We start from the raw sequence: 23,471 nt of genomic DNA on the forward strand, positions 1-23,471 counted from the left end.
TTAAGACTCCCAGTGCATTGCAAGTAGTAATAAGAAAAGTGGATATATGGAGCTTTCCAATGATTTGAAGAGACAAATTGCACAACAAATTACAAAAATGTAAGCAGTTTTAGGATAATAGTAAAAATGTATGCAATGTTTCAACTATCGTTGAGTTGAGCTAGAGCTAAAACGATGACAAAATCGAACATCTACTCGATATAAATACATGCCGAATACATGGTCAATGCAGAAAAGAGTGGATAACTGGATATGCGTATGTTAGGAGCATCTGAATATATGTCACAACTGCTACAGAGAAACACTGTGGTTCCAAAAAGCTACTAGTACATCTCAAAATAATGTAGATAAGACAGTAGTATGTGAAATTTTTGAACATGTAAGGGGCCGAAAAAGAAAAAAAGAATTCCTCCTGATCTAAAATCATCGTATGTGCAATAGATTTGTCAACGCCGCTGTAAAGAATATGAGCTCTCTCTGAATCTTAAAACAAGATCATACACCTGAACACAAGGCTCCTGAAAACAAAACCACCATCATTCACTTTGCTTCGTTAATTGCTGTTATGATACTATTGAACGGGTTTTGCAGATATCGAACCTGTGGACCAAGAAGATGAGCAGCAAAACTTATTCTCGTCCACATGCTGCACATCCAGACCAATAAACCACGATCCTACGCTGATGTCATCATGTGCATATGTGCGAAGGAAAGATCTGCCAACCAAAAAAATAGAGGGAGAGCTCAGGTTTGGTTCGAGCACCCAATGAATGCTAATCAGTTCAAATAGAATTTACTTGTTAATTGATATGAACTTGGCCAGAGCCTTAGTTATCACGAACATCTCGCCTGAAGCATGGCGGAAATAACTGTTTACACAAGCAAGAAGCATTCGTTAAAGAAGCCACGGATGTGCGGGTGTGAAACAATACATTTGAAACTGTGTGCTGTATATGATCGTTGAAAGCGTACTGTAATATGCTTACGTTTTCCCATCCCCAAATTTCCACCAATCTGGTTCGTACCATCTTTTTCCCCTGTCAAGTTACACAAAGTGACGAGCTTATAAGTATCAATTCATGATACTATATGATATCAAGATGTACGGTCCATAGCTGCTTTCAAAATCATCACAGCATCAAAGTTTGATCACACTCACTTTTCAGAGAAAACTTCTCCTGATTTCATACACCCAATATATAAACGAGGCTTGTACTCTTGAGCAGCAAGTGTATTTGCAAAGGCATCTGCAGAGAAGATATATACGTCATTCACCTCTTGTGATGCATTCACTATTCAAGATAGAATGTTTTCTAATTATAACAATTATCAAACATATAGGGATGTTGCAAGTAATTGCACTTTAGACCTACCAATATTTACATAGACATCATCATTGACCTTTGCATAATAGCGTGCATCCCAATGTTCGGCAGCTTGAGCAAAGAATAACTTTGTCTTGTTTGGTAGTTCCTCAGGGGCCTCCACATGGTTATCCTGATTCAAAATTTGCTAGAGGAATTAATAACTACAGCGTAAGAGTGAGAGTCTGTTGACAGTGGTCACATTTTACTGAAAAAAATGAGTGGTCATAATTTTCCCTATACTACGATTGCTGAACAACTGCCAGAGAATAAATTTGCAGCATGTATCCAAACAGTTAACAAATTAGTAATGCTATCTTTTAAGCAGCACTGCATTAATTACAAGACTATAACAATCTAAAGATATATTGCACTGGACCTAGAGTTTAGTATGAACAGACTTTATTTTCTTAAGTACTATGTAAAACAGTCAGAATCCCTAATAACATGGAGTCAAATGACTTACAAGGATAAAAATATCATTTGCTAGTGCGTTTTCGTTATCAATGCCCCTATCCAAGCTGTCTCCTCGATTGGAACTGCACATTACGAGAATATTGAATAGATACTACATGTAGATTGTCGGACCTGTGGAAGGGGGTGGAAGGAGGGACAGAGGAGAGAGCAGGAAAAAAAGCACACCTTCTGCCAATGATAAAACGGATAACGATGCCTTTCTGTTCCTCCAACTTTTTCAAAGTTGTACCTGTGAAGAAGAAAAATATGAGATAGATGTGATCATTCTGATAAATAACTAGAAAATGTGAAGAAACTTTGAAAAGCATGGATAGATATTGAAGTGTATCCCAGAACACAAGATAACAGTGACAGTTCATAGTAGCAATCCCATTCAAGGTACAACCAGTCAACAATTGGTGTAAAGCTAATCATATACCTGTGCCCATCCATGCCTTCCTTATAGCATCTCTGTTGCTCTTACGACCAAATCCTGTAAGTATTCCAACCACTACGAGCGGCTTCCTCATAGGGCTTTTATCAGTTTCAGACAAAAGCTTTGAAACAAAACCTTCCTGTTTAGCAGCTGCAAGTTCCATCTCCAAGCCCGACAATATCTTCTGCTGTTCCCTGCATGTGAGTTTTGATTATTGCTGCATTCACAACCATTCTAATTTCTAACATCAAAGCACTGCACATAGAAAGAAAAGGAAACAAGTTAATGTCACCTGCATTCAATGATTTTCCATGAATCAGCAACTGACAGCACAGATTTTCCCTGAGTATAAAAGAGACATTAGAAGTTATCCATGGGTATGAACAAGATGTTGCAGCTCATTGCATAATTGAACACGATAAACATATCAGGGTATTGACCACATTTTACAAATTCAAAGCATGTATACCAAACAGATAGAAGCCAATGCCATGTATCGTGATAATTTCATGAAATATTATTGAGAGACAATTTGTAAGTTCATAAGCCAGTTTGCATCATGTCAGACAACTTTTTTCTTCAGTAAAATGGCAACACAAGATGTTCCAAAAGACAATACTTCCATCACTTTGATGAAATATTATTGAGAGACAATGACAGACATCTGGAAGCAAATTCAGCCATAAAGATACTGCTTAAATAGGGCAGCTAATATGCAACTTGTCCTAAAATAATAAATCCAAAAAGCAAATGTAAATCCAAAATTACCTAAACTAGCAGTAGACTAATGAATGAACTATAACAAAAGGGAATATTTATATAACACACAAAAGATCGAACATATGCAATGAACTGAGCACAAATGAAGGATCAGAAAGGTCACCGATTTCTTGATTACTCAAACCAGTCAAAGCAGTAAATCTCAAGGTAAAAAAACATTCTCAATACCTGACCAGTAATTCTATCAAGCTCCTTAGCTAAATAAACTCTGTTCTCCGCGTCCTGCCACAATCTGCCACACCCAATTACACACATCAAACTACATTTTAACTTTCCTTCTTTCCTATTCTAATGATGATAATAAACAATTCGGTATACAGTTGATATAATGCAGCTCCAGGTTATGTAAGTATTTTTGTCTTTTTAACTTATTTCCCCTTAAATCAAACAATTCAATCTACGTTCAATAGCTAGAAAATATAATCATAGGAACATGTTTGCATACTTTCTCCGCACTCAAATTTACAAGCGATTAAGAACAATTTCTGGCTTCTAGCTTCAAATACCAATGTGTCATAAGCATTCGCATCTTATCACCAGTAACATGATACAGTCAACCAATTAAGCCTCATCAGCTACAAAATAATCAACTCAACCACCCAAAACATAACAAGCACATTTCAATAACTGCTACAAACAAAAAATAGTATAAATATATAAAACCACACAACCAAAACTCACCGTCCGGCGACATATAGAGAAGCAAAAGCTGAAAACATTGAGAACAAGAGAATCGAAATTCGGGACCGAATCACCATCCCCGTGAATCGCCCACCCGACTCCTTTTTCTGCATTTGCTTTGCTTCTCAACTCACTTCCAATTCAATCCAGTTACTGAGTCTAATTCAGCCGATCCGAGTGTTTACAATCGAAATGGAAATTAAATTAATAATCAGCAATAACACTCCTTTGAATCGGTGTTCCGATTCAACAGAAGTAGAATATTTTGAAAATGAAGTGCTGAGAGAGAACGCGATCGATTAGGACAATTTGGAGTGTGGATTTCAGTGCCAAACAATAAAGAAGAACAAATTTATTTTTCTGGTAGTACTGATTACTATTCGCAAGACTTTTTTCATTAGATTTAGAAAAGCTTACCGCAACATTCCGATTTACTGCTTCGAGATTACGGTTTTACAGCTATTGATGAAGTTTTTGATTTATTGGGCTCGAATTAGAAAAGGCCCAAACTAAATGGACTGTGCAAAGAGGCTCAAAGAGGCCCAATATAAGAAATAAATGGAATTATTGAAAGGAATAAGTGTAAATTTTTTCTAGCTATATTGTCTTCCTTCATATTCAATTGTTAGAAGTATTCCCTCGTTTTTGTTAATAGAGGTGTTTTTTAGCACAAAAAAAATATTTATTATGTTAATAGGAGATAATAAAGTAGGAGAGAAAATAAAAAGAAAAATATAGAGTGGAGAAATTAAGAGAAAAAATTTATTATTTTTTGCCAAAAAAAAAAAATAAGTCTTATGTTGGAAAATGACCTCGGAGAATAATATTCAAGAATGAGTTAAGACAGTCAATGATTTTGCTACAAAATTTATCTAAATACGTTTCATGGTGGTAATAATTGTAACGGAAAAATAACATTGATCAATGGTTATTGATACTATGTAGAATAAGAATAAAAACTCCTGTTAAACAATTTGATAAATCCCTTTTTCTGGATAATTATTATAAGCTAACGTGAATGTGGAGAAATATATGTCATTTCTAGTTTAGGGTTTTTGAAGAAAATGTCAATTTTGGTTTAGGGGATGTTTGGTTACTCAAGGTTAAAATATATTGATATAATCCGAGATTGAATTGGCACGAAAATTATTTTTTTTCCATAGGAGGCCAAGATCCCTAAGGCATGTAATCGAGTATTAAAATACGTAGAAGTTGCACTTCATTTTGATGTTATAACTTTGAGCAAACGATGCATATTGAATCTGAGGCTTCACAACATATTGTATAACATGAATATATCCATAACCCCGATGAAAATTGGTTCAAGATTTATCAGAAATCCATGCTCTTTTTTTAAGATGGATATTCACCACTCACAAATTATGATGATTAAGAGAAATATATTTGTGCCGTCACGGTCCTCCCAGTATGGCATTTTCGATATCTTCCCTACTGAGGGCATAGCTGAATCGTCTTTCAACATCTTTCTCGAGATTTCCTGCTCCACTCTTCAGGTACCTGCACAGCAAACGTATTCAGCGATATTACATAACATTGAGAATCTCTGAGATTTAAACAACTGAAGAAGTACCCTTTAATAAACTACAGCTAAGTTTTTTAATGCTTGGAAGCAAAAAGTTGTGCAACTCTGGAAACCCACAGCTTGATTGAAGAAGCCAACATGTGTGCTTATGAATAAGTGACTACTTATTTAACAAACAAAGAGATATCATTACCAGAAAACTTATTCCAAAAAGCATTATCTCCACTAGTTTAACATGATCAAGTGGATGCAGATGTCCAACAAGCACATTTTTCCATGAGCAACACAAGTGAAAGCATATAATGTTGTGTATTGAAATATATACTTGTAACAAATATATTTCAAGTGCATCACTGTGGGAGATTGATAGTCAATCCAAATGAAGAGATGATTGAAGAACGAAAGATGATTAATATCCAAAATCCAAATGGACTACATATTAGTAATAAATTAAATTGGAAAGAAATACTGATACAAATAACCCAAGCACATGAAACAAATGTAGACAAGAAGACAAAGAAGACATTAACTTTGCAAAGATAGTAAGATACACAACATCTAACATCTAGTTATGGCATAGACCGATAAAAAAATTATAGCTATGCCATAGATCAATGAAAAAGTTTCCTGTGTTAGTCAAGCAACTAGATTTTTAAGTATTTGACCAGCAGTCTCGGTAGCTTTGCCTTCAATCAGCTTCACACACAACAGCATTACATGAGCCAGAAGTTAAAGCCTTCTTATAAAGTTAACCCATCAATGAAACTTATCTCAAGATAAACACACAAAACACCGATATGGGCGACTCCTGTAAAAAAGTATTACCTAGAATTACAGAAATGCCTAACACTACCGTGGTAGAAAGAGGAGTATGATATATGAAATGTTCGTCAGCCTAACACTACAACGGTAGAAAGAGGAGTATGATATATGAAATGTTTGTCAGCTCTTCATTTCAAAGCAACTGGAGACTGTATGATCTTCCACTACTTTTCCTATCCACGCAAATGACTAACACAAGTACACAACCTTGCATTTACGTTTTAATAGCGAATGAAGTTAGACCTGTATACAATTGAAATCAAATCAACCCGAACTCTTTTGCAAGAAATCAAAATGAGATAGAACTCTATTGTAAAGAACCTAACATCAAGTCTTGCAATTTATCTCCAAATTTATGTAGTGACAGACTTAATCAAAGTGACTTTGACTTATCATTTCATTTACCGAATTCTCCAAAGTATGGTGTGTTTATATCATTCTACTCCCAATTAGTACTTATTAAGTTTTCAATAAAATTCTACACAGAGGAGTTTGTTCAAACAAATATACCCTTTGATACAAAGAAAGTCTAACAAAATATTATGCATACATAATCACATCATAAACTCAATCACTTGATATCCAGAGACATACAATGATGAAGTTATCAATTTAAACCACCTTCATTTCCACAACACACCGAATTGCATTAACTACTTAGAGCAAGAAACAGAGCACAATGCACCAATTTCAGTTACATGGCAATCAAACAGATAGTAAGACTCAGCAAACACATTCCAGAAGAACAAAAAAACAATCTTTGGAAGCACAAACCTTATGTACAAGTCAGTGACATCAAGCGAGAGCTGTGCATGCCAATCAGGCTTCTCCACAAACCAAACAGCTCTATCATCTCTGCTCTGGTAAAACCCCAAACTTCTGAGCCACGCCTCTACGCACGGCAAACTGTGAGAATACAACGCTTTCTTTTTCTCCGGCAATTTCTGCAGCCACTCGTCCTCCGCTTCTGCAACATCCGCCTCTTCTTCCGACGATTTTCGCCGGAAAAGGGCCCTTCTAGAAATAGACACTGACGAGGATAAATCTGGGCGAGGCCGGAATTCTCTTAAAATCGAAGGGCTTGTCGGTGAAAATGATCTTCTGCTAGAGAGTGGTGGATGCGAGAGAATCGAAAATTTGAAAGCAGAAAGTGAGGGCATTTTTTTCTATTTTTGGGCTCTTTCCCTTTTCTGGTTATTAAGGAGTAACTGATTGCTGTGGAGAAGAAGATGAAGATAGGGTTTAGTACGTCGTCGTTTTACCTTTCCCAAAGTCGAAACTGCCCCTAAAAAGATTAGAAAACATTTTGAAAATTCGCCCGCCTCTGCAAATTGTTTTTCCCGCCCGCAGCCGCAGCATAGATACCGTGGGATTTATCAAGTTTTCTCCTTTCGCTTGATCTTGATGCCGAAATACTTCACCTCCGGCGCACGTTAGTCTTATCCACCGTCAATGGCTAATCGGCAGTCACTGGATTTTTCCAAAACTCAACGTGTAGTCCTCCTCATTGACCTAGATCCAATTCTCACGCTCCAAAACCCTTCCCCCTACTTCTCCGCCGTCATATCCGCGGCAAATCGCCTCCTCCGATTTCCTCCGCTCGCGGCCACCCTCTCCGCCTTCAAACTCTTCTTCTCCTCCCTCTCTCCGCTGCGTTGCGCCGCAGCTCTCCCTCGCGATCTCTCTACACGTTCCCTATCCTTCAATCTCCCCCAAGAGACTCTCGGATCCCTCTCCACAACGTTAAATTGCATATCTAGCTCCGATCCGCCGAATTCAGCGTGCTGCCCCCGCGCTTCGAATGCCGCCAGCTCGCTGCTTCAATTGGTTCACGACTACGCGTGGGAGAGCGAGCAGGATAAGCTCGCCGGTGGTGGTGAATTTCCAGATGGAGGTTTTGTGAAAATTCCTTCTAATTTAGTTGTTCTGTTTTCGCCAATTGGCCAGTCTGTTAATTCATTGGTTGATTATCTGGAAGTGCGTGAGTTTAATGATGCATTTTGCGCTGTTCGAGAAGCATTTTCTGTTAGGGATATTCATTTGAGTTGGGTTGACGTTAAGATTGAAACTGATGAGATTGATGAGAAGAAATATGGGTGTGGGGAAAATTTAGTGACGATCAGGGATGGGATCAGGAAAATTGGATGGGGTTTTTGTTCTAGCGATTTCATTGTCTTGTGCTCGGTTTTGTTGCCTCTTGGGCTGATCTATCCCCAAATTGGGTTGTCTTTCGACTTTGCTGATTTTGGTGGTATTCGTAGAAGAAAATATAGTGGAGAACTGAATCTTGAGATATTGGATGTGAAAGGGAAGCCTTTAGAATGTAAGTTCTGTGATCTCGAGCTTGTGATTCTAAAGAGTCTATCTTGTACTATTGAAACTGATGACATTTTTAATGGAGCGGAATCTAGAGATTCACATAGTTTCTTCAGCCGAAACGCATTTTGGGCTCAATTTGGTGAGGGAACAATGAAGATACATGTTAAGAGTGTTCATAGCTATAATGTGCAGGAGAATACCGGAGGCATGTCAGATATCATTTTGGTGAGTGAGTGTTTCCAGGAGTCGCAAAAGGAAAAGAAGAAGAGTGGTGCTGACCTTTTCGCAGACAGGGTTCTTGAGATTCTGCACGAAGAAATGGGCGGATTGACTTGCAGGGATCAGTTGCCCACCTGGCAAATGTTTTTGAGTTTTCTTCATATGAATGGTTACTGGGCCTCAATTTCCCTCTCGAGTAGCAAGGGAGATATGTTAGTGGGTCGTCTCAAGCCTTTGACCGCTCATTTGGCTGTTCTCCACATCTCAGATGCTGGTTCTCTGAGAGGTAGAAGTGGATTTAATGGCGCCAATCGTGATTTCTGCATTGAGGAAATGATCGACTCAAACACATGTTCAGGCTCCCAAACTGATGCATCGACGTCTGGTAACTGTAAACAGTATGGAGATGGAAAAAGGAAAAGGAGCCAAAGGCATCTCTATCAGGAGATGACATGGAGTTCTTTCCGCGAAGCAGCTTTTGAAGGATCAAATTTTGACTTGTTTGAGCTTTATACTGCCAGATATTTGGAAAAATCCAAGAAGCTGAAGTTCCTTAAATGCTGGATGAAACATATTAACAAAGTTGAAGAATCTTTCTTGAAAATATTGCCGGTAATCAATTCCATGGGGGAAACATCTGGTTTTAATGTATTACCGTCCAAGTGTTCTCCAGTGCAAGAGGAAGTTGTGCCTGTTTCTAAAGTAGAGACTCAAGATGCATTTTTGAACATTCTCTCTAAAAGAATCCGTCATGGCCTGGAGTCGGGTATGGACTTGCAGAAGCTGGCAGAGCGCGTTGTCGAATTCTCCATTCATTGGCTGCATAAGAAGAGTGAGACTGAAGTTAATGCCGAAGCTCAGCAATGTGCAGCAACTTCAGATGATCTTAATAGTGAGGATGTAGTTGGGAAGTTAATTAAACTCCTACTTAGATCACCTAAGGAAATGAAGGAGGTGCACCAGAATCCAAGTTCCTCTCTATCATCGGAAGCTATAGTTCGAGAGTATCCTTTCTGTGCATTTATTTTGTTGAGTCAGTTTACTTCAGCTTTTCTTTTTGAATAGAAATTATTAGCCCTTAGTTTTCCCTTGACCTGCACAAGATATGAGCTGCAGATTCTGCTTCGAATGGAGATTCTGCGGTCAGATGTTGAGGCACTGATGAGAGAATCGAGCAAAAAGAAGCTACTGAAGCAGATATGTTCCCAGTTAGAGATCATTCAATTCCTCGTGGCAGGTGGGATTCACGGTCATATTAGCTTATACGATTATGTTGAGCGTACTATCAGAGCAAGGTAAACACTCTTCTTTAATCTACAATTGGTCCATGTAGATATGTATGCATTTAGCCTTTTTTTTCTAAATGTAGCTAAGTATGAAAAAGAAAAGATGGAGAACTCAAGTAAAGTTACTTGAAAGTAGAAGCAATAAAGCATTTTGGTTTAATCCTTCTTCTGCTCTTATGGTTACTTGTACTATTAGCTTTGTGAGTGAGTGTCGTTCCCCTTTTGCAGTTTTCTATGCTATGAATTGACTCCTGCGTCAAGAAATACTATGAAACTGCTTTTTATTAATTTTCTAGTAAGCTTTTGATCTTCAGATCATTCCTGGATGATATCCAGCATAAAGTGAGATACTGGTTATTAATATTACACCTGAATAAACAGGGAGGGAGTAGTAACGGAGTATCATTGGAATTCTAACACCCATATTTGCTCCAGGTATTCAGACAAGCTCGAAGATGTTGTGAAAGACATATACGCTGAAATGGACTTGCTGCCTTTTGGTGAGGAAGATGAAGCTCCGAGCCTACTGTTCAACAGTGAGGATAGCAGTCAATCATGGCGAGATAAGCATGATAGAAATGACAAAGGCGAGGCCAACAACCTCAACCATTCAGTCTCTGCTGAGGGAGAGTCCTCACAGCCTCTCACAAGTATGCACACTAGTCTACAAGAGAGTGGAATAGATGATTATACACGCAGCCTTAATGAAGCTCGTGAGAGAAGGGAGAAGGCTCGAAGATCTGCCCCCTTCGTAAGCAAGGCCCTTGATCTGCAGAGAGTCTGGGCACCTAAGCAACAACCCAAGGTGACAAAATGTAAGTATGATCCTCGTCCCAGCAAATCAAAACGGAAGGATAAGCATACTCGCAGCTATAGTGTGGTTTGTGAAACTCCAATGACTGGAAATAAACGAGTTTGCTCTGGAGCTGGAACCCATGATCTTGGCAGCTCTTCATTCTCTACTGTTTCCAAGGCTTTGTTTCAAGACAACTGATGATTATTCCATTCAATTGAAAAAACTAATGGCCAATAAGTTGGTGAAGAACATTTGTTTTCATTACTTTCATGTATATCTCATATATTTGCATAGTTTAATTATGAGTTAATATTCAGCAAATGAACGAAGTAACTGATGTATTCATACTCCATACTTTTCACACCTTGTATCAAAATATCGTGGTGCTGTAACATTGTTTGTCTCAACTATCAAGCCTCTTTATTCTTGGAAGAATGCACTATTGCAAGTCTCCTGGTCAAGTATGAATTCATTTCACATCTATTTTATTGGAGCATGAAGACTATATGATGAATATACTTGTATTGACAATTTGATGGTAACATCCCAACTAGACCCAATATACAATGAAATAAATTTCTTGGAAATGACAATGACAACTAACAACAATCAAATATTATAGATATGGATAACAAAGAAAATATGTCCTAACATATAAGCAAAGTTTTGTGTGCATCTGCAGTGCATCCACCTTCATCAATTTTCAATAAAAACTCAATTTAAGCTTAGTGGTTGACTTGACTTGATCAACCCTCCCATTCCACTGTTAGACCTTCACTAGTCAAAATATTCCAATTCCATTATTACTTGTGTATAAAACAATATCCTAAAGAGTAAAATACTAATAAAATTTCAAACCATTATTTCTATAACCCTATAAGTAAACTCCAATGTATGCTCATTCAAAAATAAACCATAATGGAAAGCAGAAGCGAATTCCTATATTCACTCCTCGTCGTCCTCCTCCTCCAAGCTCTCCTTGGCACCTCCGCGAGAGGAGGAGGCGGCGGCATCGCCATCTACTGGGGGCAAAACGGTAACGAAGGCACTCTCGCCGACACCTGTGCCACCGGCAGATTCGCCTACGTCAACATCGCCTTCCTCAACAAATTCGGCGGAGGCCAAACCCCCGAGCTCAACCTCGCCGGCCACTGCAACCCCGCCACCAACTCCTGCCGCGTGGTCAGCGACGGCATCCGCGCCTGCCAGAGGCTCGGAATCAAGGTCATGCTCTCCATCGGCGGCGGCATCGGAAACTACTCTCTCTCCTCCACAGATGACGCCCTAGCGTTCTCAATTTACCTATGGAACAATTTCCTCGGCGGCAAATCCGCCTCCCGCCCCCTCGGCGACGCCGTTCTGGACGGCGTCGACTTGGATGTGGAGCACGGATCGACGCTGTACTACGACGATCTGGTGAGAGATCTGAAGCGATTGGGGAAATACGGGAGGAGAGTGTACGTGAGCGGCGCGCCGCAGTGCCCCTTCCCCGATCGGGTTTTGGGGGCGGCGCTGAACACGAGCCTCTTCGATTACGTTTGGGTGCAGTTCTACAATAATCCGCCGTGCCAGTACGCGTCGGGAAACTCGGGGAATTTGGTGAATTCGTGGATGCGGTGGACGCGATCGGTGAAGGCGGGGAAGATATTTCTAGGGCTGCCGGCGGCACCGCAGGCCGCGGGGAGCGGATTCATTGCGGCGGATGTGCTAACTGCGGAGATTCTACCGGTGATTCGGAGGTCGAGGAAGTACGGCGGAGTGATGCTGTGGTCCAAGTATTGGGATGATCAGAGTGGTTACAGCTCCGCCATTGTTGCAAAAGTCTGAAATTTGGGAAGTTTATTTGGTTTCGCGATTTGCATGAAACGCAACGCATTTTCTTATGATTGAAATCAAAATAAAATTTAACTTAATTTATAAATTTTATAAATAAAATAAAGTTTTATTTTATAATATTTATATTTCACTTTTTATGGAAATGTCTAACCGGGACTCCTAATGCCAGATGGATGAAAATGATCAACCGGGACTCCTAATGCCGGACAGAGGGAGTACTAATTAATTCAATATATTTATTGTAATTGCTTGAAAAGTATTCTATTAATTTTAAAATAAAGAGAAATAATAATAAAAAAAGAAACAAATTTAATAAGGTTAATGTTTCGGACTTTTACAATAACGTTAAATAGATCCGTTCTTGGGTTTTAGATAGGGATGTCAATCGGTCTAACCCGTTCGGGTTCGGGCCAGCCCACTCGGGTCGCCGGGCTATTTGGTTGCGGGCCGTTCGAGTTATGGATTTTTCGGGTCATAAATTTTCAACCCTAACCCTAACCCGCCGGGTTTTGGCTAACACATCGGACTATTCGGGCCTAAAAGCTTTCGAAAATAATCTCTTGTATCAAAATTTTCTTCTATATAATGATTTTAAATTTTAGATACTTTTTTTATTTTTAGTTTGGAATCATATAAAATCTTCAAATTTTTATAGTTTTCTTCAATAATACTTTAAAAGAAACCTTTCATCTCGATCAACTACAATATAAATTAAAGCTTGTGTTCGTGTCATTATTATGACATTATTCGTAACTAATTCTTTATGAAAATAAAAAAATCATATCTTACAAGAATCATTATTAAGATGATAAATATATTGAGATTTTGATGGGTTAGTTCTTAATTTTGTCTTGATTGGCTATGGTGGTGGTATGACATGAGACGGTGCAATAATGAGTTGAGGTGGAACTTGAAAGCTGATATTGTGGGATCGAGTGAAATAGTGTAGAATGAAAATTGAAAAAGACTAATAATTGTGTAGAATGAAGATTGAGGGTTCAAAAATATAAAAAACTCTTAAAACTTAATATTTTATAATTAAAACTCACATTCGGGCCAACCCATTTAGCTCGTTTTGTATTCGGGTAATTAAATTACAGCCCTAACCCGCTCATTTTACCGGGCTGTTCGGGTCGGCCCACGAGTTTCGAGTTGAATTGACATCCCTAGTAGTACTAGTGTCGGCAATGGCACCATCTAAGTGGCTAAGACGTGGATTTGGTGAGCGGTAGCTAGTTTTCCCTCTCACGTGTGCGGTGTGCTGTCTCATTCGGCCCGCCTCTGCTCGCAACCGTCTCACATATATTAAGGTTTTCTAAAAATAAAGGTACATTATTATACGTAAATAGACTTATTTTATAGTCCATCCGTCCCTAAGAAGTATGAACTATTTCCTTATTAGTCCCTTCTTGGAAAGTATGAACTTTCTAGTTTTGGAATAGTTAAACAACACATTATCCATACACATCATTTTATTTATCACATTAAATGTAGTTTACATATAGTTATGTTACGCAAATTGATGAACAAAACAGATGCACGCTATATGCACGTGAGGGGAACTGGGGAAGTACTTGTTGGAGACGCAGTCGATTAATGGGGCTGTACTTGTTGGAGAGACGGTTGATGAACGGTGCAGATTGCCGATGAACGGTGGCGCCGGTGGGTCCTGCTGTTAGTGTTTGTTGGCATGTTTAGATTTTATTTATTAAGGGTGAGAGATAAGCATAGAAAAAGAAGTGTCATCACATTTTTAGTTGGTTTGAGTTGTGAACTCTATGATGAACAATTATCAGCTATTGCTTATTGATATTCATATTTTAAATTTAATAGAAAAATTACAATAGTAAGTGTCATGAGTGCCTGAATTGTGAGAGATATGTCGCCATTAAACTTTTACACTATCTTTTGATTGTTATTTGTTAATTAGGGTTTTTTATACTTTGGGTGCATAATTAGTTATTAGCATTAAATTTAAATTTCGTAGTTAGTTATTTATTAAAGGGTCTGTAAATCTTCCTAAGCTACAATTTTGGTAATCTTATAATTGTGGTCAATTATCTAACATATTTTATACTCCATTAGATAAATTTTGATGTGTCTATCCCACGTATAAAATCAATTCAAGGCTTACAGTTGAACATATAACAAATACTAATAATTTGTTGATAATTAATCTGCATTATACTAGCTAAGGAGTATATTGGATATGTATATGTAGTCAGCGATCTTATCTAGCAGTTATATAGTAGTATATCACTATATGCATGACGTAGAATGGTTACTATATTGTTTTTCAACACAATAAAATGATAATTCTTCTCTTGTTTTTGCTTCTCCAAATAATCATCACCCTCAACTTCCAAGCACAAATTTATGAGCAAGCCACGAAACTCCACCCAACGGGGCCACCGGGGCTCCCTCTTTGGTGGATGTATTGAACAAAAATAGATGCATGGTATATGCACCATATATGCACGTAACTAAGCAATGTTCTAAATAAAGCTATTAAAATATTCTAAAGCTAAATAATACTTATTAAATACTATTTGATTTATTATGAAAGTTACATTTAACTATATAATTTTTAAAAAACTTTTTTGGGGCGAAAGTGAATGGGTTTGAACTCTAAATTAAGGTATACCTTAAGCTTTCAAAACCACCTTCCATTAAGCTTGACCTTCATTTTGTATTTAAATCATTACAGCGTGAGCCGTCTCACAGATATCAAGTTTTTCTGTAAAATTAAAATAAAGGTATTTTTATTAAAGGTAGATGTAGACTTTCAAAATTCTATATTGGTGGATTCTTATACAGAACATTGTGTTAGACTATAGTCTTTATTTATTTAAAGAGGTGATTACTCTTTTAAACAACCTTGGCAAGGAGGCAAAGATCATTCTTCTTGTGCATTGCAGTTCCAGACAAACACTCGAAATCAATATCATCTTCCTTCATTCCAATCGGAAATTCCCAATCAAATTTGTATACAAGATTTGCCAATGCAAGTTCCACCTCGGCCATCGCCAATAATCATTCCCGGACACCCTCTCCGCCCGAATCCAAAAGTGATCAACTCCGGACTTTGACCCCCCAAAAACCTCTCCGGCAAGAACTCATCCGCATGTTCCCACATTGCGGGATCTCTTCCAATAGCCCAAGCATTGATAAACATCATACTTCCACCGTCAATTTCGTAACCATTTACACTACATTTCTTGGTCGTCTCGTGGTACTAAAAGTGGAGTTGGTGGATACAATCTCATACTCTCCTTTACAACTGCCCTTATACATGGAAGTTTCTCTGTGTCTTTTTCATCGATTAAATCTTTCTTTCCTGCCATCCGCCTTATCTCCTGTTGAAACTTCTTCATTACCAAAGGCTTTTTCATCAACGCCGGTATCGTCCACACCAATGCAGCTGCTACCGTGTCGCTCCCTCCGGCTACTAAATCCTGCAAACAAACTCCCAATTATTTCTCAAATTATTATATTTAGATGTAAAATTCATTACCATTAGTACAGCTTTGATGTGGTCTAATGTAAGAGGAAATGAAGAGGATCCATTTTTTTTAATCCTTAACAAAATATCGATGAAGTTACCATCCATAGATTTAGGCCTATTAGGATTCATATGCTCTTCAATCAGTTCCTCACAGAAAGAATACATGTTATGAAAATTGTGATCGAGCTTTGCAGCCATTCCAGAGAGGCTGTCAATCCATCGAAGCCAAGGCAAGTAATCTTCCATAAAAAAACCTCCAATTAGGGGCTGAGTTTCTCGAAGAATATCCATGAAACGATCACCTCCATAAATCTTCCCAAACACAACTCTGGAGATGATATTACTTAAAAGCGACATCGTCGTCTCACTCAAATTGACGAGGGTGGAAGAAGAGGCGTCTCTAGCAATCTTCTCCATCATCTTGCTCACTTCGTCTCTGAAAATGGGCTGAAATGATTGAACTTGCTTGGTGCTGAAGAGATGGAGGGTAGAGATCTTCCTCAACTCTCTCCACGTGTCGTTGTAGGGTGAAAACGCGACGTCTATGCGGTTATACGACAGCCACTTCAGGGTGACAAGAGCAGGTCGGCTTGAGAAAACGGCGTCGTGTGATTTCAAGGAGGCGCCGCATTCCGAGCTTGAGAGACATGACGGGGCCGTATTGCGTTGAGAGGCGTTGGAGGTACGTGTGCGGAAACCGGCCTTCGACTTGGTGCAGGTTGCCGATGACCGGCAGCCCCGGTGGGCCCGGTGGTTTGAGTTTGTTGCCATTTTTAGGTTTCTGTATTTGGAAGTAGAGAATGCAGATTATGGAATGAGAAAAATGTTGGAGATTTAGGGATTACAATAGATAAACTAGCCGAGCGTAATACAACCCAAGAAGAAATACAAATGGAAACTGAAACGAAATTACAGTGGAAAACTCGAAACAAATAGATCGTAAAGGAATTAGCCGAGTCGAGGAGGCCTCTTTCCGCAAGACGAGATACGCCCGGTAGTGCTCTTCGGATTGACGTTTCGTCCCCAAAGATAAAACGGCTACGTCTCTGATGAAGCAGCACCGCAATCAACAGAGCTCTGGCGAACTGGATTGGAGGAGAGGGCAGAGCTTCGACAGAAGAACTATGCAGAGGGAGGAGAGAGTGTATGGATTCTAGTTTCTGATGTAGAGAATGCTAGAATGGCTAGCCTATTTATAGGCTCAGTCCACTGTAGGGGTCAACGCAGCCTTGATGGCTGTCATCAATGCCAGACCGTAACGGTCGTCGGTGGTGGTCTAAAAAGAATTAGACCCACTAGACTTGGGCCAAGCCCGCAACTAGGCCCAAGCACCAAGCCCACGACCAGGCCCAAAGACCAATTGCCAAGATCCAAGGACGAATTAGACCCACTAGACTTGGGCCAAGCCCGCAACTAGGCCCAAGCACCAAGCCCACGACCAGGCCCAAAGACCAATTGCCAAGATCCAAGGACACGGCCACGGGCTCGCGGTGGGGCGGGCGGCGCGCGCGTGTGCGCGCGTGTGGGCTCTTACAGCCCATCTTAGTCCACTATAATTATTACATGTAATAATCCTTCTTATTAAATACTAGTTTAATAAGGTTGTAACTTCCAATGTGGGATAATTAACTCTCTTAATTATTCCCTAAGCTTCTCTCATAGCTCATTAAGTTTGCAATTTTGCACAACTTTAATCCATTATTTCTCACTCACCGGGAATCGGATTTGAGAAAATAAATATACCACGGTCATCTACTCCAAACGTAGATCGACACTATATTATTTAATTTCACAAAATTAAATATCTCGTTGAAATTATAATTGGTCAAAGTTCATTGACCGGGCATAAATTCCAATAAAAAGAAAGAGTAAAAATAAGTGACATCATCATATCTAGGTTTTGAGGTAGTGTATATGAGTATAAAAAGATGAATACGAAAATGGTACTCTACATCACAACAAGTCTCTTCATTTTATTCGGGATGAAACAGGTTTAACTGATATAATATTCACTATATTAAAATATACTAATAGGATAGAGACTTGGGGGAGATCGTAGATAAGGACAATATTAGAAGGTACAGAATTTAAGATGGTAAATTATTTCCTTTTCGAAAATATTGTACAATTGATATAATTGTACTGATACACAATTAGCTATATATTTGTGCTTGGAAGTATAAGATGATAATTATCAGGAGAAGCAAAAACAAGAGAAGAAATATCATGTTAATTTTGAGTAGTTTGAGAATTGAGATAGTAATGTGTTTTGGAAAAAAAAATGCACAATTGGCAAAAAACTATATAGTGCGATACAACTACTTGATAAGGTTGTCGACTGCACATACACATCTGATATACAGGAGCGGAGGCACGATGTGGCCCTTGGGCCCCTCACCCATTTGATTAATACTATATAATTTATATGCAAGTATAAACATAAATGTTAAATGCTAGTGCAGTTGGGTAAATTTCTGGTCTTCTATCAAGAGGTAGTGGGTTTGAAACCCCTCTGGTCTTTTGTATTTAGGACTCTACTTCTATTTTGTATTTAGGACTCTACTTCTATTTTGTATTCATCTTTTGGATATTTTGGATTCTATTTCTTCTGCTTTTGTATTTGGACTCTACTTCTTCTATTTTGTATTCATCTTTTGGATATATTGGACTCTATTTCTTCTATTTTGAATTCATTTATGTTTATTAGGTTTATATGTTAGTAATTTTGTATAAGTAATATTAAATTATCATAATAAATACTCCCTCCGTCCACGAATAGGAGTCCCGTTTTTCCATTTTGGTCCGTCCACGAATAGGAGTCCCGATTCATAATTACCATAAATAGTAAAAAGACCCCACATTCCACTAACTCCTTCCACTCACATATCATTTAAAACTAATATATACAAGCGGGACCCCTATTCCAGTAACTTCCACTCACTTTTCCTAACATTTCTTAAAACCCGTGTCAGATAGAAATGAGACTCCTATTCGTGGACGGAGGGAGTACTATGTAGTACTATATTATTAGTAAATTTCATTTAAAACTTATACACATAATTCATTTGTGACGTTTTTATTTTATGAAATTAGTAACTTTTGTTAGTTTTCTCATATTCATTTATGTTTTATGAATTTTCTCACATTAACTTTGATTGAATTTTTTTCACTAGTAATTTTTTACATTAATCATTTTAATTTATAATCATAAAAGAATGATTTTTATAATTTAATATTATCAAATAATTTTTTGATTTTATAAAATATTATAAAATATAACCATATGATATTAATAAAATCAATTTTAATGTGATGTCCATTATTATAAAAAATCAATAATAGCTGATAATAACTCTTTGATTTGATAAATACTAGGAGTATGAAAATATATCATAAAATATTAATAAAAATATGTGTCATGCTCTAAAATCTATTCACTAATTAATTTTCTCATCGTCTCAATCGTGGCCTTTTATATTGCTCACCTTCGAGTTGTTTCCGCGTCGTTAGCTCTGAACACACTCAACAAATTTTGATGGCCGTTTGGTCCCCCCATCGTTAAAATTCTGGTTCCGCCACTGCTTATATATTAATTAGCTATATATGCAATACTATACAAGTACTATCATATACTGATATAATTACTTGATGAGATCGCTGACTACATATACATATCCGTTATATTAGCTATATATGCGACTACATTAGTACGTTTTATATAAGGCTAGTACTTATTAAATCTATCACCAATATATCATAATCCAAGAATTCACGATAGAATTGAGTTGAAAAGAATGCACTATCGCCAAAAAAACTAGCTATCAAATTGTTTCTACATCATGCATTTAGGGAGTAGTAGTATGTTTTTATATAAGGATAGTACTTATATATATTAGCTATATATGCAATGTATAAGAATAATGGAGATAATCAATATTTATCTAAATAGGGGGAGTAGTATGTTTTTATATAAGGCTAGTACTTATTGAATCGGTCAGCAATGATATCATAATCCAAGAATTGCGATAGTAATGTGTTGAAAAAAAAAAGTACAATTGCCAAAAAAAACTAGCAATCAAATTAATTCTACATCGTGCATATAGTGATACAATTACTGGATAAAATCACCGACCGCACATACACATCCAATATATTAGCTATATATTTGCAAATTTGCAATAAATATGTAGAATGCAGATTTAATTATCAACAAACAATTACTTTTAATACTATAAGCCTTGAATTGATTGCATACATGGGATAGACGAATCAAAATTTATCAAATCAGTACATTTCATATAAGTCGACTACTTAATCATAATCCAAATATCCAAGAATTCAAAATAGAATATTAGATATGTTGTTTAGACTACATCCAAAATCAGGGGCAGACACAGTAAACACTAAAGAAGAGGGTAGGGCAAGCCTTTACCCAAATTTGTTTTTTGTTTTTTTGTTTTTTTTTTGTTTTTTTTTTTCTATTTTCTTTAAAAATTGCAAAATTTGTCTTAAGCCCTTACTATATAAGTGTCTTTGAAGCATAAATTATTAAAATAGAATAATTAGAGGGGCTGAATTTAATCTGAAATTTGTTTTTGCAGAACAAAATGAAGGACAATGGCCGTCGTTTGTCGCAGGGAAGAAGAAAGACTTAATATAAAACCCCTTACAAAAAGTGGCTGTAGTTTTGTTTTTAAAAAGCGTGCCAAGCCCTTTATTATTTACTAATAGACGTGCTATCAAACGACTTAATTAAATTATGGGTGATGCATTTACAAAGAGCCATGACAGCATAATCTAATTTCATAACTAAATTTTCAATAAAGAAATATATAAAACAATTCTAACTTTAATAGAATTTATTTGCATTGCAACTTTCTTCACAAAATTCGTGTTCTTGGTAGTATTAATGCGTGAGATAAGTTTTTCTCATTTAGCCCTTTTTGTATTCGGGTAATTAAATTACAGCCTTAACCCGCTCATTTTATCGGGCTGTTCGGGTAGGCCCACGGGTTTCGGGTTGAATTGACATCCCTAGTTTTAGACCCTCCTTTAGTCATTTGAGTTTTAGCGAATCAAATGTGAGAATGCAATATTCTAATTCAATATTCTCCTTCTTTTTCTTTCAAAGTTAACTCTATATAAGGATAATTATACGTGGCTTGATAATTTTTTTTTGTGCATGATTAATTTATTAAATGTATGCCACAACGAATAGACTAACAAATGGGGTGAGAAAATAATTGATAAAAACTTCCCAAATGTATAGGATTTACTTAAGTACTATATATTTCACAAAGTATAATGTTTAACCGATTCAGGGGCCGACTTAAATTATGGATCATTGTGAAATTTAGCAGTTTCTTTTCATTGTTCATAAATTATTTAGATGTCTATAATTAAAAATTGTTTTTTAAAATCAGTAGATAATGCTCGAATGCTCGCATTCCAAGGAATGTCGGCAATGACACCATCTCAATGGATGAGCGTGCAACATGCATCACGTATGTCAGGCGAGCGGTCGCCAGTTTTTCCTTTCACATGAGCTGTCTCATACCGTCAACGAGGTAATGCCGTCGTTACTATACTAGTGGTGAATTAATCGTGGATATAAAATTGATAATGAATGTGAGAATTTTTAGGCCCAAAATTGTGGCACATGTCTTCTCAGGCCCAAAATTGGGGCACATCAGGCCCTTGACCCGACTTAAGACCCACACATAAACTCGATGATCCGGATTAACATGCACTTACTCACAAAAGGACTGAGGCTTCCTTCTCCATTTGAGAGCTACTCAATGCATTCTAGATTAGGATACACTTTCTATCAATCTTTTTTGTTTTCTCTCTAAAATTTGAGAACTGTTTGTGTTCTTTGATCATCTTCTCAATTCTCCTTTTAGTTGAGAGCTTCTCAATGCATGATCATAGAAATTAATTGAAGTTAATCTTATAGATATTCACAAATAGTAATCTTTTATATCCATCATTATTCGGAAATAAAGAGAATCTTACAAGTGACACGCATTCTGCTATTCTGTTGAAAAAGTAAACACGTTTTAATTTAAACTCGTGAGCTGATGATGTTGTTTATAGATTAAATAAACTCTCACGACAAAACAAGCAATTTTTTTGATGCATTTTCCTATTTGGTTTGTAAACACAAAGAATATAGAATATATTTGACAAGTACTGCATCTGTCTACCGTTTAAAAATTTATTTTATCATTTTGGGTTGTCTATAATTAAAAAAAAAATTATTTACTTTTTTCCATTTTTTGTATACGAACTTCACGTTACACTAACTTTTAACACTCACAATCAATTACTCACTCTGTCCCATTAGAAATGAAACGTTTTTCTTTTTAGTTTGTCCCTTTAAAAATGAAACATTTCTAAAAATGGAAACAATACACTCTATTTTTTTTCCCCTATTACTTTACTCTCTCTTCATTAACTCACAAAACAACACTACATAAAATCTTGTGCCGAAAAGCAAATGTTGCATATTTAATGAGACGGAGGGAGTATAAAATTAATACTCCCTCCGTCCTACTTTAGGAGTCCCCATTGAGTTCGACACGAGTTTTAAGAAAAAAAAAGGAAAGTTGGTGAAAAAAAATAGTGGTATGCGGGTCATACTTTTATATATTAGTTTTATAATAAAATGTTAGTGGAAAAAAGTGAGTGGAATGTGGGGCCTATTACCAATTATGGAATATTCCAACCGGGACTCCTAAAGCGGACCCAAAAGTTATAAACTGAGACTCCTAAAGTGGGACGGAGGGAGTAAATTCTAACAGAATTTAACTAAATTAATAATATTAATAATTTTGATTTTATCATAGACTTACTTACTCCTTTTAATTTTCTTCACAAAATTAAACAATTTCTTAAAATTCTTTTCGAGTCAAAATGACATTTTAAATGATAAATGTTGGACCGAAGGATTAATAGTACTATATTATTAGAGCATGATTACGAGCCCATATTGTACTTTTCAAAGTGTCGGAATCAGATTTTCTGTAGTAATATGATGTGATGGATATTTGATGGTTATATAACAGGCATACAAATTAAATTATCGGCAAATATTAGTATACCAGTAAATATAATTACAAAATTCATAAAATTCTCTTTTTACACATTCTCTCTTTGTTTTATCGGCAAATATTAGTATACCAGTAAATATAATTACAAAATTCATAAAATTCTCTTGTTACACATTCTCTCTTTGTTTTAATATATAGACAACTGAAGGGATGTAATCAATTGCTAACTAATTACCAATCCCAAATTAAGACTAATTTTCAACCATTAGATTAGAAGATCTTGTGGTTAATATAATGTCAAGTGTAATATATTTTAAATTTAAATAATTATTAATTAAATTAAAAGGGTGTTAATGTCAAATTCTATATGCAGTAA

General features: G+C 36.9%; 4 protein-coding genes and 1 pseudogene across 4 annotated transcripts; 2 read left to right on the top strand and 3 right to left on the bottom strand.

The window, feature by feature from the left end:
* Window positions 1-175: 175 nt before the first annotated feature.
* On the bottom strand, window positions 176-4,100 carry LOC125212295 (hydroxyproline O-galactosyltransferase HPGT1-like). Its single transcript, XM_048112416.1, has 12 exons — window positions 3,718-4,100; window positions 3,205-3,268; window positions 2,549-2,598; window positions 2,260-2,450; window positions 2,007-2,070; window positions 1,831-1,903; window positions 1,374-1,497; window positions 1,160-1,247; window positions 987-1,037; window positions 798-869; window positions 601-716; window positions 176-518 (listed from the first exon to the last, which is right to left on the bottom strand). The coding sequence occupies exons 1-12, from the start codon at window positions 3,828-3,830 to the stop codon at window positions 496-498; spliced, it is 1,029 nt and encodes a 342-aa protein (XP_047968373.1). The 5' UTR covers window positions 3,831-4,100; the 3' UTR covers window positions 176-495.
* Window positions 4,101-4,997: 897 nt separating this feature from the next.
* Window positions 4,998-7,305, bottom strand: LOC125215349. The gene is made up of 2 exons (XM_048116741.1): window positions 6,857-7,305; window positions 4,998-5,235 (listed from the first exon to the last, which is right to left on the bottom strand). The coding sequence occupies exons 1-2, from the start codon at window positions 7,240-7,242 to the stop codon at window positions 5,130-5,132; spliced, it is 492 nt and encodes a 163-aa protein (XP_047972698.1). The 5' UTR covers window positions 7,243-7,305; the 3' UTR covers window positions 4,998-5,129.
* A 108-nt stretch (window positions 7,306-7,413) lies between these two features.
* LOC125215347 lies at window positions 7,414-11,094 on the top strand. Its single transcript, XM_048116740.1, has 3 exons — window positions 7,414-9,624; window positions 9,724-9,915; window positions 10,342-11,094. Exons 1-3 carry the CDS (start codon window positions 7,535-7,537, stop codon window positions 10,898-10,900), a joined length of 2,841 nt encoding a protein of 946 aa, XP_047972697.1. The 5' UTR covers window positions 7,414-7,534; the 3' UTR covers window positions 10,901-11,094.
* A 526-nt stretch (window positions 11,095-11,620) lies between these two features.
* LOC125215924 (hevamine-A) lies at window positions 11,621-12,652 on the top strand. The gene has a single exon (XM_048117506.1). It carries the CDS (start codon window positions 11,621-11,623, stop codon window positions 12,527-12,529), a length of 909 nt encoding a protein of 302 aa, XP_047973463.1. The 3' UTR covers window positions 12,530-12,652.
* Window positions 12,653-15,406: 2,754 nt separating this feature from the next.
* Window positions 15,407-23,471, bottom strand: part of LOC125216383 — an 18,314-nt pseudogene continuing 10,249 nt past the window's right edge.

This window comes from Salvia hispanica, chromosome 3 (assembly GCF_023119035.1).
Source record: "Salvia hispanica cultivar TCC Black 2014 chromosome 3, UniMelb_Shisp_WGS_1.0, whole genome shotgun sequence".
Lineage (NCBI taxonomy): Eukaryota > Viridiplantae > Streptophyta > Magnoliopsida > Lamiales > Lamiaceae > Salvia > Salvia hispanica.

Coding starts and splice junctions, on each gene's coding strand:
- LOC125215924 (XM_048117506.1), top strand. CDS start 11,621: ATGGAAAGCAGAAGCGAATTCCTATATTCACTCCTCGTCGTCCTCCTC.
- LOC125212295 (XM_048112416.1), bottom strand. CDS start 3,830: ATGCAGAAAAAGGAGTCGGGTGGGCGATTCACGGGGATGGTGATTCGG. Junction 2,599..3,204: donor TTGATAGAATTACTGGTCAG/GTATTGAGAATG, acceptor TTTTATACTCAG/GGAAAATCTGTGCTGTCAGT. Junction 1,248..1,373: donor TGATGTCTATGTAAATATTG/GTAGGTCTAAAG, acceptor TCTTCTCTGCAG/ATGCCTTTGCAAATACACTT.
- LOC125215347 (XM_048116740.1), top strand. CDS start 7,535: ATGGCTAATCGGCAGTCACTGGATTTTTCCAAAACTCAACGTGTAGTC. Junction 9,625..9,723: donor TCGGAAGCTATAGTTCGAGA/GTATCCTTTCTG, acceptor GACCTGCACAAG/ATATGAGCTGCAGATTCTGC. Junction 9,916..10,341: donor GAGCGTACTATCAGAGCAAG/GTAAACACTCTT, acceptor TATTTGCTCCAG/GTATTCAGACAAGCTCGAAG.
- LOC125215349 (XM_048116741.1), bottom strand. CDS start 7,242: ATGCCCTCACTTTCTGCTTTCAAATTTTCGATTCTCTCGCATCCACCA. Junction 5,236..6,856: donor GTCACTGACTTGTACATAAG/GTTTGTGCTTCC, acceptor TTTGCTGTGCAG/GTACCTGAAGAGTGGAGCAG.